This window comes from Heloderma suspectum, chromosome 4 (genome assembly GCF_057233095.1).
Source record: "Heloderma suspectum isolate Gila_16-S chromosome 4, 16-S_ref, whole genome shotgun sequence".
NCBI lineage: Eukaryota > Metazoa > Chordata > Lepidosauria > Squamata > Helodermatidae > Heloderma > Heloderma suspectum.
Window position 1 is genome coordinate 313946204 of NC_139461.1, and position 13488 is coordinate 313959691.

The following is a 13488-nucleotide window of genomic DNA, read 5'->3' on the forward strand; positions in this document are numbered from 1 at the left end:
TAACTGTCAGCCCAGAAAGTGGCCCGGTGAGATTCGATTACCGGTTGCTGCTTGTGCAGGAACTCCCCCTCACTTTCAGCTCTGTCTCCCTGCCTGGGAAGTGGCTGGGGCAAAATCCAGGGGCTGAGCAATTACGCATAATGAAAGCCTAAGGGAAGTAATGTCCCTGTTTTAAAAGGGGAGGAAAACACGCGCCAAGCTGTCACTTTCTGCCTTTTATTATGTAGCCCTACACAGTTAGTGTGGCCAAAGGAAATTCTATCTGATTAAAATTGCCTTGTTTCTTCTTCTGTGTGTGCATGTGCTTTGGGCATGAACAACATTCACTTTGAGCACAGAAAGACAGTTTGCTTACCTGTAACTGCAGTTCTCTGAGTGGTCATCTGTGCATTTGCGCATGTGGGCTCTGTGCCTGTGTGGAGCCTCGATTTGGGAAACTTCTATAGCTGAGGAGTCTGAGCAGGAACCCTTCCCCCACTGTCCCAGTGTACCTGTCCCTAGCAGGTTCCCACTCAGTTTCTTGAGACTGTCACTGTAGCCTTGGAACTGAGAAGAAACATCTTCGGTACCCAACATCAAACTCAAGTTGGACACCAAAGATTAAAGCTTCAAACCTCTGTCAGAGAGGGACAGCACAAAGCGTAGAATCTGGTGCAACAAGCTCCAGCAAGGATCAAACCCCTGGGTGCGGGCGTAAGAAGAAAAGGTAGCCCATTCCCTGACACAGGAATGCTGCATTGAAGGCTGATGAGCTGCATTGAGGATCCTCAGAATCAAAGTACTCCGAGGATCAACGTCAACCACCAGATCCTTCATGCTATCAAGCGGAGCATCAACAATCTGGGTGATGAATCCAGCCCTGCTCCCTGGTGAGAAGGTGCGATAGTGACCACAGTTGAATGTATTCTCCCCATACCATCTGGAGAAGTGGAGCAAACCATGGCTGGCAAGGCCACCACAGGGCAATCAAGATGCACCATGTGCTGTCCATCCCAATCTTTGCCAGGACCCTTGTGATTAGTGGGACTGGGGGGAAGATGCAGAAAAGAGTCCCTGTCCACTGGAATACAAAAGCATCACCTCTCAAACTCAGATCGCAGCCTGTTCAGCTACAGAACACCAGACAAACTGCATTGCCCTTGCAGACAAAAAGATCAACCTCCGGTTTGCCCCAGAGGCAAAAAAGGGTGGCTAGGACTGTCCTGTCCAACTCCCACTCATGGGAGGTCAGCATCATTCAATTGAGTCCGTCAGCCAGCACATTGCTCACACCAGCCGCACAGATTGCCACCAGTCCAATTTGATGGGATACACACCACTCGAAGATCTAGAGAGTCAGGTCAAGCAAGGGAAGGGACCTTGTACCTCCACATTTGTTCAAGTGCACAACAACAGTGGTATTGTCCAAGGTAATCTGAACCTGTCCGCCCACCAGGTCCAGCTCAAACCCCCTGAGCTCCTTGTCGACTGTCCTTACCTCTAATAAACTGATATGCTTGGTGACTTCATTGGGTGACGACTAACTGTGTACTATGAGTCCTGAACAGTGGGCTCCCCAACCTGAGAATGAGGCATACGTAGTTACTACTTGGGATGGTGAGGGTTGTAGAAATGGCAATCTTTGTGTGAGGTTGCCTGGTATTGTCCACCAGCATAGGGACTTCCATACTTCCAAAGGGAGGCAAAGCGCAGTCCAGCAAACATCTTGATCAGTATTGAATCATAGAATCATAGAATAGTAGGGTTGGAAGGGGTCTACAAGGCCATCGAGTCCAACCCCCTGCTCAATGCAGGAATCCTGACATTGTGTATCAGCCAGTTCTGTATTGGTCCCATATGCAACTGGGCATAAAGAACAACTGCTGTCATTGCAGCCATCAAGCCAGGGAGATGCTGGAGCCTGAAGGCCGTTGTGGTTCTCTGAGTGAGAGACTTTGCAGCCAGTGACATTAAAGCAGACACCTGATCTTCGGGCAGGAATGAATGCCCCTCCCAATGAATTGGAGCATCCAAGTTGGTTGAAGGTGGGACTTCTCCCAATTGACTTAGAGGCCCAAGTCCTGGAGGGGAATGCAAGTCACCTCTGTTGACAGAAGCTGACACCTGGTTGATGCTATCAATAGCCACTCATCTACAGACAGACAGACTTCAACGCGTACACGCAAAGGTGGGAGCAGACCACTGCCATGCACTTTGAAGCAGTGGCCAGGCTGAAAGGCAGGACCTGAAACTGGTAAGCAAGTATGCCGATCATGAATGGGAAGTAGCGTTGGTGTGACTTTGCTATCGCATTACGGAAGTAGGTATCTTTCAGGTTGATCGAGGCAAACCAGTCTGCCTAGGAGAGTAGTGGAAGAATGGGTGATAGAGAGACCATGCAGAACTTCCTGGGCATGATGTACATGTTCACGTCTCTCAAGTCCAGGATCAGACAAAGCCCTCCATCCCTCTTTGGTACCATGAAGTACCCTGAGTAGAAACCTTCATGGAGGTTATCATGTGGAACTGATTTAATGGCGCCCTTTTGGAGGAGTGTCTGTACTTGTTGGTGGAGAACTGGCAAAGGGGTTGTTGCTCACACAGCTCCAAGCAGAGGGAGGGTGTCAAACTTGATCTTGCACCCCCTCCAAACAATGGACAGGACCCAGGAGTTCAATATGATGTTGATCCAGGCAGGAAGGACAGAAGGGTGGTCGACCACAGGGATGAAGAAAGAGGGAGATAAATCAAAGGTTTGTTGTCCCCGTCACCCTTGTGGCGAAAGCTGCGGAACTTTGAAGAGGAATAGTGTTGCCTCAGTACCAAAGGCTGTTAATGCTGTTGCTATGAGGACACCATCTGTTGGTATGGGCAGTGAGTAGTGGGTTGCTGGAACCACCGATGCTGCTTAGGATGTGGAGTTTGGGAAAAATCCATGCAGCAGGCTGTGGTGCACACCTTTTGGACCAAGTCCAGAGCATCACCTGTTTTGGCATTAAATAGGCCATGGCAGTCAAAGGGCAGAGTCTCGATGCAAGATCAAGCCTCTCGGGAAAGTCCCGCACACCTCTGCCAGGTGTGGCACTGCAGAGTTATGGAACCGACAGGAAATTTAGCCTGACAGTCCACTTGATGCCTTGAGGTGTTAACTTGCTGTCTAGACTGCTGCATCGCCTCAGTTTGAAAATCCTGGGCAAGGTCCTTTTTATCATCAGAAAGATGATCGAACAGTTGGTCAACTTTGCCCTAAAGGAACAGCTAGTAGCCAGACATAGCCACCAGGTAATTTGACACCTTTATGCTTAAAGCAGTGGAAGAGTAAAGACACCTCCATAGGAGGTCATGATCCCAACCTTACTTGTTGAGGCGATGAATGCACTCTCTGAGACTTTCCTTGAGCCGCCTCCACAACTATCGAATCTGGGGCAGGGTGACTGAAAAGGTATTCAGCATCAACATCCTGGAATCTGTACATCCCCTCCAAACTCTTAGACGTGGAAGGCATAATAGAGGGGGCCTTCTACAACTGTCTGACCATATCCTGCAAAGCAGGGAGAAGAGGGATCACCACTGGCCAAGAGAGTTTGGTGTGGACCACGTCAAAGACAGGATCCCAAACTGTAGATGCAACCTGCTGTGTTGCCAGCCATAGCGACTGAGCCATCCTCAGAACCTTGTCTAAAAATTGGCCAAGATCGTCTGATGGCAAAATGGCATCCTAAGACCCCACCGCCGCATCTGGAGAAGAAAGAGAAGGATGCAAGACAATTGAGAAGTGGTGCCTGACTGATAGCCCTCAGTACTGGAGACCGGGGATTCACCTGGGAGTATTCCTGTTTTACATTGCTGGTCCTTCTCCTATGAGGGCAGGAAGGGACAGATAGAGCCAAAGGGCTTCAGTCACACGATAGACTAGTGGAGGGCAAGAAGCCTTCAGCTGTAGAGACAATGTCACCATAGGAGGGGGCCTGGGAAGTTAGATGTGGATAGGGTGGGAGCAAAGTTGATGCCTGCTGATTAGAGGCCGATGACAGCATCTGAGTAGCCAGCAGTGGTTGGAAGTCCTGGGTGGTTACCAGAGGAGGAACAGGAAACATGCCCTCATTATCTGGCATCCTTGACATTGAAGTCAAAGGCTGACAGCAGTACCACGGGCTTCCCAATCATAGAAATCCACAAGATGGTACTAGTAACGGTGACTGTAAGAATGGAGACAGTCCTTGTCCCGATCTCAGACTCTCACGTATGGCACATCCCAGTCAGAGCGTCCACCCCAATCTGAGGCCAGAGATAGTTCCGAGTCATACGAGTCCACTCATATGGTCTAGGTGCATGACTCTTCCATGCTGAAACCACGGAGAAAACAGAGTCTGGTGAATCATGGCGTCTGTCCCAGTATCTTCATGCCACGGTGGCTGGTGCGGATGAGGTGATGTTTCCCTCGAAGCCAGGGAATGTCACCCTCTGACATCAGCATTGGAATTGTCTCATGCATCGGGCGACACAGCCATCCGAATTGCGGAGAACAGCACTGGGGGAGGAGCGATTGGCGCCAGTGATTGCGTTTGATCCTGAAACATTGGAGAACAGTGGAGGAAGGGTTTGGTATAGGTGACTGACTGATCTCATGGCGTTGTTGAAGGAGCGGGAGGAGCAATTGACACTAGTGATTGCAGCTGGTCCCGAGGCAACTCTGCCAACTTCTTCTACATCTCTTTCTTCTTTTTTTGAGGTTGGAAGAAGGGAGACCAGCCTGTTTATAAGGCTTAGCTTTCTTTATAAGCTTTTTGGCCAACGAAAGCGTCAGAGATTGCCCCAGTGTGCGTGGTCTGATCTGCTCAGGGACGCTTGCCTTCAAGTTTCAGCATGACACCGAGGGGATTCCAACCCCGGTACTTGTACAGGTTTTACCATGGCAGGAATGCCCTGGGGAGGGATATTGAGCCATTGAAAATGTAAGCTCCTCAACTGCCTTCCTCCATAAAACAGCCTTCAGGCGATCAGAACGGTTCCCCCTTGCCTGGTTAGTTAATGGCTGGCAATGTGGGCAAGATTCAACAATGTGCCCCTCTGCCAGACAGAAAGGGCAGAGTGATTGTCTTTCCACTGGCAGCAACTTACTTGGACACATTTATGAAATGGAGCCCTGAGGGCCATGTGACATTCGGATGATTGCTAGATGGTAAAAAGAAAAACAAAATAAAATAACGCCAGAAGAGATTGATAGAAATATACGATAGAAAGAAATAAAGACAGAATAAAAACCTCAGCTTTAACAACAGCTACGAGCAAACTGATCACAGAGAAGTTCCCTCACAAGGCTACCACAATGGTGGTTGAACGAGAACTGAGGGGATAAGCGGGAACCTGCTAGGGACATGTACACTGGGACTGTGAGGGAAGAGTTGCTGCCAAAACTCCTCAGCTACAGAAGTCTCCCAAATCAAGGCTCCACACAGGAGCAGAGCCAATAGGTGTGATGCACAGAGACCACAAAGAAGAATTTAGCAAACACTTCTGCTGTTGCGCTGTAGTGGATTTCACTGAATTGGATTTTCCAGGGCAAAATTTGGTGAATACACTAGAATTCTCTTCTTAAGGGCACCCATGTGTATGTAGATGTTTAGTGTCCACACCTGACACATGATGTTGGTACAGAGATCATCAAGTAGCTTGCTCAGGCATAGGGAAGTACAAGAATTTCATTTCAGTTTGCAAATCATCTGACCTTGCCCCATTCACAACCCCCAAATTGAATGCAAACGGGAGTGCATTTTTTAAAAACATGTGTCACTTTGAAATGCACATTAAAAAAAGCATTTTCATGCTTTAGACAATGGGGGAAAAGTTCACGTTTGAAAAGTGTTCACAGAAATGTGCTCTTTTCCTGTTCAAGAAGGGCACTTTTCCATTCAAATGAACCAGAAAATATGGCACCAACAAAAACAGGAGTAAGCTGAACCGAACTTCAAAGTTCAGAGAATTCTGGCGAGTTTGAGCATCCCTGGTTCTCCCATCCCTGCTCATGGCCACCAAGCAGCCAGCCAGCAGAGAAAGCACACCCCAGGAGCTTGTGACTCCCAAAGCAAGGTTCCGCACACCCGGCCAATTCACACAATGAACACAACTGTTTGAATTCTTCATCATCCATATGGCTCTTTCCAGGATATTGTCTTTATCGCCATGTGGGCAGGAACCATTGAAGGGGGCAAATACATGGTAATGTCATTATATAAGCCAGCTACATTAAGTTAGGAGCTCCCCTGTCTCCAAGTCAAGGTGAACACAAGGGATTTGGTCTTCAAAGTGGATGACAACTCTTGGCAGTGAACATCGAATGGCTACAGCCTGGACCAATCGAGCAATTTGGCATCCAGAAGAGGCAAGCTGGATAGCCATTTGTTGCAGACAAGGACAGTAGAGAACCAAGGGCTTCACTGCTGCCACAGCCCACATGGCAGCCATTTGGCTTCGACACAAGCAATCATACAGCAGCAATGCTCTCAATATTCAGTCACGGGTCCTGGATTTGGGGGGGGGGGGGAGAGGGCTGGAGGGGGTTCCACAGAAAAGATCAAAGATTTGCCCTGCAGGGAATGTTTAGCTTAAATGAAAAGAACGTTCCAGGCCTGGGTGAGAGACAGGAGAAAATGGCAGCTTGCAAAATGTCAAAATAGAGAAGAGGCATTTCCCAAGCACATGAAAGGGAAGAAGGTCACAAAGAAAGAGTCCTGCTGCAGCAAGCAAACTTTTGCTGGATAAAAAGGGGAAAAGCTGCCTTTGGTCTATCTAGCCCAGTGCGGTCTACTCTGGGTGGCAGTGGTTCTCCACAGCCTCAGGCAAAGAGATATTTCCAATCAGCTGCTATCTGAGATGTTTTTAACTGGAGATGCCAGGGGTTAAACCTGGGATCTTCTGCAAGCAAAACAGGTGCTACACTACTAAGCTATGGTTTCCAAGCGGCAAACTGAAAGAATAGCCAGACAATGCAAAGCAGCCCAGGGGCTATGCAACATCTCCACAAGAGGGCCAGGAACACGTTTCAGTGAAACATTTTGTATATACCAGGTGGCTTCCACAACCATTCATGTGGGTGCACATGTATGAAAAACCCAACAAATTCTGTGGAGGACTGCTAAGGATGTTCCCATGGGCTGAACCTGAATTCATGGGTAGACAAGAGTCCACAAAATTGTCCTTCAGAGAGTAGCATTGATGGACCATCATGAACTAGCAAAGGAATCATTCAGGAAGGCATCCCTTGAAGACAAACCATTTGGTCAAACAAAATCCTGCCCCCTCCAGCAAGTTAGACTAGATGACCCCTTTCACACCCTATCCAGCTTTACAATCCAGAGCGCTCTTATAATTTGTTGCTGGAGCATACACAATCAGTGGGAGTGAATTGTCTGAGCAGACACTTTAGGGATCTCGGCTCAGATGTCCAGAGAGTAATTATGTCTGTAAAATAAAGAGGAGCCATTCAGAAGTCAGGCATGACCCATTTTGTTCAAGGTGGACAATAAAAAACTCTCTCTCTCGCGCACACACACACAGTTTTTGTCCAGATTTATTGCTTCCCTGTGCAACAGATTCAGCATACATCCTCTACACCAACTTCTTCTCCCCAACCCTACCGTTTCATTCATTCAGCCTGCCCTTGTAAGGAGGAATCAGTAATTAAAAGAGCTCAGAGGCCAGCCGGAAGAACTCATCCGGGGCAACTGTAATTAACCTCTAGAAGGTAAGATCAGAAGCAGGGGGATGGAGAGGCTGCAGCCCTGGCCAGCACCTTGCTCTGCACCTCCAGACTGACAGTTCCTGCCCTCTCCACCTCCACACGGCAGCAGAAAGGCCACATGAGAGCCCAGCTGTTTCACAAGCAGAACCCCCCCCCCCAAAAAAAAGAGGATGGGAATGTTAACACTGACTCTTGGTCATCTACCAGCAACTTGACTGGCAGCCCTTCCTCACCCTGTACAACTTCCTCACCTAGAACAGTGGAAGCTCCCCGGCCCCAGCAATGTGCACACTGGGTAGACGGCCCCCTGCTCTGCTCCCCCACCCTCATCTCTTTTGGATGCCCTCTCCCTTCATTTCTTTCCCTCTCTACTCCTTTTCATTTGGCCAGGAATATGCCCCCAAGATTCTCATTAGAATACTCAACTGCAGTGGGGACGGTGCTCACCTCTTCTTTCAAATTGAATGTTTGCCTTTGAGAGAAGCTTTTTTTTAAAGGTGGCACATGTTTTGCAGATGGGTATACTGAAAACCTTCGTGTTATCAACTAGAAGAATACCAGATATTCCTGTATGGTAACAGGGGCTCTTGCCCAGACAGCGGGTCTTGTGGGAATGAGCTACTTACCAGGGCATCTATGAGGATCTCTGCTCCTTCCTCACTTTCGTGGAGAGTGTCAATGTCAGTGAGCTCTTGAAGAAGATCTACTACAGCAATAGACACATGTACAGGAGGTTAAGGAAAGCAAGCAGGGAGAAGTAGGTAGACAAAGACCATCTCAGAGCCTGCCTACTCCTGCCAGACTGTCCCACAGGGCATCTGCCACCATCTGCCCTGTGTGAAGGATCCCAGAAGAGCAGGGGTGGGGGGCGGGAAAACAGGCAAATACCACCAGAGCCTACTCCACTGGACTCACTGCTCCCTGCCCAACAGGGACAAATATCACGACCTGTCCTATGGGAAAAATCCTTATCACTTAAAAAAAATTGTGATTTTATTAATGATTGTTGTTACTTGTAGGGATTTGTTTACTGAAAGGTAGGACATAAATAACTGCAATAAATCGTAATAAGTAAATAAGCAGGGCACTATGTGCAGCGACAAGCAATGTGTACCCCTTCTCAGCTGCGCAAACATTTGCATTGCCAGCAACAACATGATACCTTCCAAAATGACAACCAGTCCATCCACAGAAGATTGATCAAAATGAAAATACAGATTCAGGCTGAAACTGATGGACTTGTTTTTCTTCCAGTGATGACCTTTAGTCCTCAAAATTTACACTTACCTGGTCCTTCCATTTCTGTTATGATCCTGGGACTTATCCAGTCCCAGTTCCTCTCCCTACAAGCCAACCCCAAATCCTGCAATCTCTGGTAATTCCAGTCCCTCATCTATTTATGTAAAGACTTACATCCTGCCCTTCTGTTGCTTACACACCACTCAGGGCAGCTTACAGTAATTAAGACCAGTTAGGAAATATAGGAACATTCCGTAAAAACAGTATGATAAAATAGAGATTCAGCAGACGGCAAAGACATTGGATAGGAAATTATCTATTAGGTAAAACAAAGACCTGCGAAAATAAAATGTTTTATTATCATCTGGCAAAATACAACAAGAGAGAAGGGCAACTGACTTCCATGGGACAAAGAATCCCACAATTTGGCCACGACCACTGAGAAGTCCCTTGCCCCTACCATCACAGAAGAGCATCAGAGAAGGGCATTTCTGCCAGCCTTTAGGGTGTGGGTAGGGGCAGGTGATCCTTAAGAGAAACTCTGCCCAATCCATTTAGGGCTTTAAAAGTGATCACCAATGCTTTGAATTGTGCACAGAAACAGACTTGTAACTAGTGCAGCTGTTGTGGGACAGAAGTGATATCATCCCGTGAGTAAATACTGACTAAGATCCTCGTGGCAACTTTCCCTTTGATCATTAGTCACTTGCCCACTGAACCCTGTGCAAGTAACACTTCCCTCTGGGTGAACTAGGTTGCAATCCACACTACCAGCTGACACATCAGAACATGCATGATTAGACCTTTTGCCCTGCAAGACTACTGTTAACCCCAGGCATGTGTGATCCAACCTAACTCACCCTCACTGCTATAGCTTTCTCACTCCTCAGTTTTACAGAGAAAGTTAAATGGAAGCCTGCTTCAGACAGAACCTCTCCAGAAATAAACAACTCCACCCCAGCAGTGCTACAGATGGAATAGGAGCATAAGGAGGAAAAGTTTATGGCTACTAGTCATGGTGGCTATATATCACCTCCAGTATCCATGCCACTTGTTGGGGAACATGGGCAGGAGGATGCTACTGTACTCATGTCCTACTTGTACTCTTGCCACAGGCAGTTGGTCGGCCGCTGAACAGAATGCTGGATGACATGGGCCGTTGGTCTGAACCTACATGGCTCTTCTGATGTTGTTCTGAGTGGATTGCTAATTGTGCAAAGTATATTAAGGGGCCACATGCTAGGGTGCCACTCATTCCACTAGCAAATACATACTAAGAAATGGGGTGTGGGGGGGTTCCCAGGTGCCGGCTGCAGCATTTGCTTTCAAAACCAAAGCTAATGCTGCAGTGTAGCCAAACCCGTACCCTGGATTTTAGGAAAGCTGATTTTAATAAATTCAGAACAGTGATAAGGAGGGTCCCATGGCAAGGGACTCTAATGAGAAAAGGAGCCCAAGATGGGTGGGAGTTTTTTAAAAAAGAAATTCTCAAGGCACAATTACAAACCATTCCGACAAGAAGAAAAGGTGAAAGACAATAGAAGAAGCCAATGTGGCTTCACAGAAAGCTAAGAGATGACCTGAAAACAAAAAACAACACATATAGGAAGTGGAAAGAAGGACAAGCAACAAAGGAAGACCTGTACCTGCTACAGGCAGGTAGCACAGAATTGCAGGGATGGTGTCAGGAAGGCTAAAGCTGAGAACGAGCTGAGGTAAGAGAGAGAGGCTAAAAGCAACAAAAAGGCTTTCTTCAGATACGTGCACAGTAAAAGACAGAGGAAAGAAATGATGGTTCAGCTATTAAATAAGGATGGCAAAACAATAACAGATGACAAAGAAAAGGCAGAGGTGCTCTATTCCTACTTTGGCTCAGTCTTCTCCCAAAAGAGGGTCTATGACCCCCCTGGCAAAGGTGAAGTACAGGCTGAAGGGGCAGGATTGCAGCTTGAGATCGATAGGCATATGGTCAAGGAATACCTAATTACTTTGAATGAGTTCAAATCTCCAGGGCCAGATGAACTGCATTATAGAATAATAAAGGAACTGGCAGAAGAACTCTCAGAACCGCTGTCTGTTCTCTTTGAGAAATCACGGAGGACGGGTGAAGTGCCAGATGACTGGCGGAGGGCTAATATTGTCCCTATCTTCAAAAAGGGCAAAAAGGAGGAACCTGGGAACTACAGACCAGTCAGTCTGATATCAATCCCTGGGAAAATTCTGGAGCAGATGATAAAGCAATCAGTCTGTAAGCACCTTGAAAACAATGCAGTGATTACTCAAAGCCAACATGGACTTGTCAAGAACAAATCTTGCCAGATGAATCTGATCTCATTTTTGGAGCAGTGACAGATTTTACTTTCTTGGGCTCCAAGATCACCACAGACGGTGACTGTAGCCATGAAATCAAAAGACGCTTGCTCCTTGGGAGGAAAGCTATGGCACACCTTAGCTAGACAGCATAGTAAGAAGCAGAGACATCACCTTGCCGACAAAGGTTCGTATAATCAAAGCTATGGTTTTCCCAGTAGCAACGTATGGCTGTGAGAGCTGGACTATAAGGAAGGCTGAGCGCCAAAGAATCGATGCTTTCAAACTGCGGTGCTGGAGAAGACTCTTACGAGTCCCCTGGACTGCAAGGAGGTCAAATCAGTCCATCCTAAAGGAAATCAACCCTGGCTGCTCATTGGAAGGACAGATACTGAAGCTGAAGCTCAAATATTTTGGCCACCTAATGCGAAGAGAAAAGTCACTGGAAAAGACCCTGATGCTGGGAAAGATTGAAGGCAAAAGGAGAAGGGGACAGCAGAGGATGAGATGGCTAGATAGCATCACTGATGCAATGAATATGGACTTGAGCACATTCCGGGAGAGAGTGCAGGACAGGAAGGCTATGGTCCATGGGGGTCCATGGGGTCACGAAGAGTCGGACATGACTGAATGACTGAACAACAACAACAACCTCCCTTGTGGACTGTGGGAATGCTGTGGACATCATAAACATCAACTTCAGCAAAGCTTTCGACAAAGTGCCCCGTGATATCCTGATGAGCAAAGTAGTTCAAAGTGGGCTAGATGAAACAAGGATCAGGTAGTTCCACAGTTGGCTACAGAATCGGACTCAACGAGTGCTTATCAGTGGGATCCTCTCAAACTGGGGAGAGGTAATGAGCGGGGTATTGCAGGGCTCGGTCCTGGGCCCAGTGTTCTTCAACATTTTTATTAATGACTTGGTTGAGGAGGTTCAGGGAATGCTGATCAGATCTGCAGATGACACAAAATTGGGCGGAATAGCTAATACCTTGGAAGACAGAAACAAAATTCTAAGTGATCTGGATAGACTGGAGCGCTGGGCAGAAAACAAGAGAATGAAATTTAATTAGGAATTGTGGTAGATTTAATTAGGAATTGTGGTAGGGGAAGGAGCCTGGGAAAGGAGGACCAGCCAGCAACTGCACCGGGTGATCCTGATCCTGCTTCTGCCCCCGCCCACAGGTACTTAAGGCGGGGCTGCCAGAGGCAGTGCCTCGGCGTCGCGCCAAGTGCAACGCTAAGTGCGCACTTAGCATCGCACTTGGAGTCGCGTAGGACCTGAAGACCTACCCACCTGCTTCTCCAGAGACACCAGCAGCCACAATACCAGCAGCAAATAGCGGCAGAAGAGGGCAGCAGCTTTAAAGACAAGGGGAAAGGGGCAAACGTGGACTTTATCTGCTCCTTCTTAGCTGCTGTTCTCTTTTATCTTTTATATTCTTTTAAACTGTTGTGCTATTTATATCTTAACATTTTAATATGTGCCTGGGAGGACTATTGGGCAACTCAGGGAGTCAGAGAGGTGCCACCATAACTGTGGTCACGGGCAGGGGGAGGTATGGCGTTGGGGGATTAACAGGTCAGATGAGGAGAAGAGGGGCTAGACACCTTACAGCTGTCCCCTCTTCTGGTTCTTCCCCCAACCTGATGGTTCCTGGCAGCCTTACCAGTCTGCCCTCGGGTCTGGTGGTGCTGCTGCTGAATGCCAGGTCGGTCCAAAATAAAATCTCCCTCATCCATGATTTGATTGTGGATGAGGGGGCTGACCTGGCATGTATTACTGAGACCTGGGTGGGGGAACTGGGAGGGGTCACTCTCTCCCAGCTGTGCCCTCCTGGGTACTCAGTGCAGCACCAACACCGACTTGAGGATTGGGGAGGGGGGGTTGCCGTGGTCTATAGGAATTCAATCTCCCTCTCCAGGCTTCCTGCTCATTCGAGTGCAGATCTTGAGTGTTTGTACCTTGTGTTGGGTACCCGGGACAGATTGGGGATTCTGTTGGTGTACCGCCCACCCCACTGCCCATCAGACTCCCTGCCTGAGCTGACGGAGGTGGTCTCGGACTTGGTGTTGGGGACCCCCAGGATGATGGTCCTGGGGGATCTCAACTTCCATGCCGAGGCCGCTGTATCCGGGGCGGCTCAGGACTTTATGGCCGCCATGACAACCATGGGGCTGTCCCAACATGTCATCGGCCCAACGCATACAAAAGGACA

At 48.1% G+C, this 13488-nt stretch overlaps 1 protein-coding gene across 3 annotated transcripts in view; it reads right to left on the minus strand.

The window, feature by feature from the left end:
* Positions 1 to 13488, minus strand: part of CTNNBL1 (catenin beta like 1) — a 156430-nt gene that overhangs the window by 80944 nt on the left and 61998 nt on the right. For all 3 annotated transcript variants that reach the window (XM_084854908.1, XM_084854909.1, XM_084854910.1), the window contains one exon: positions 8347 to 8444. In XM_084854908.1, coding sequence (XP_084711034.1) covers positions 8347 to 8444 — 98 coding nt within the window. The remainder of the gene's footprint in view (positions 1 to 8346; positions 8445 to 13488) is intronic.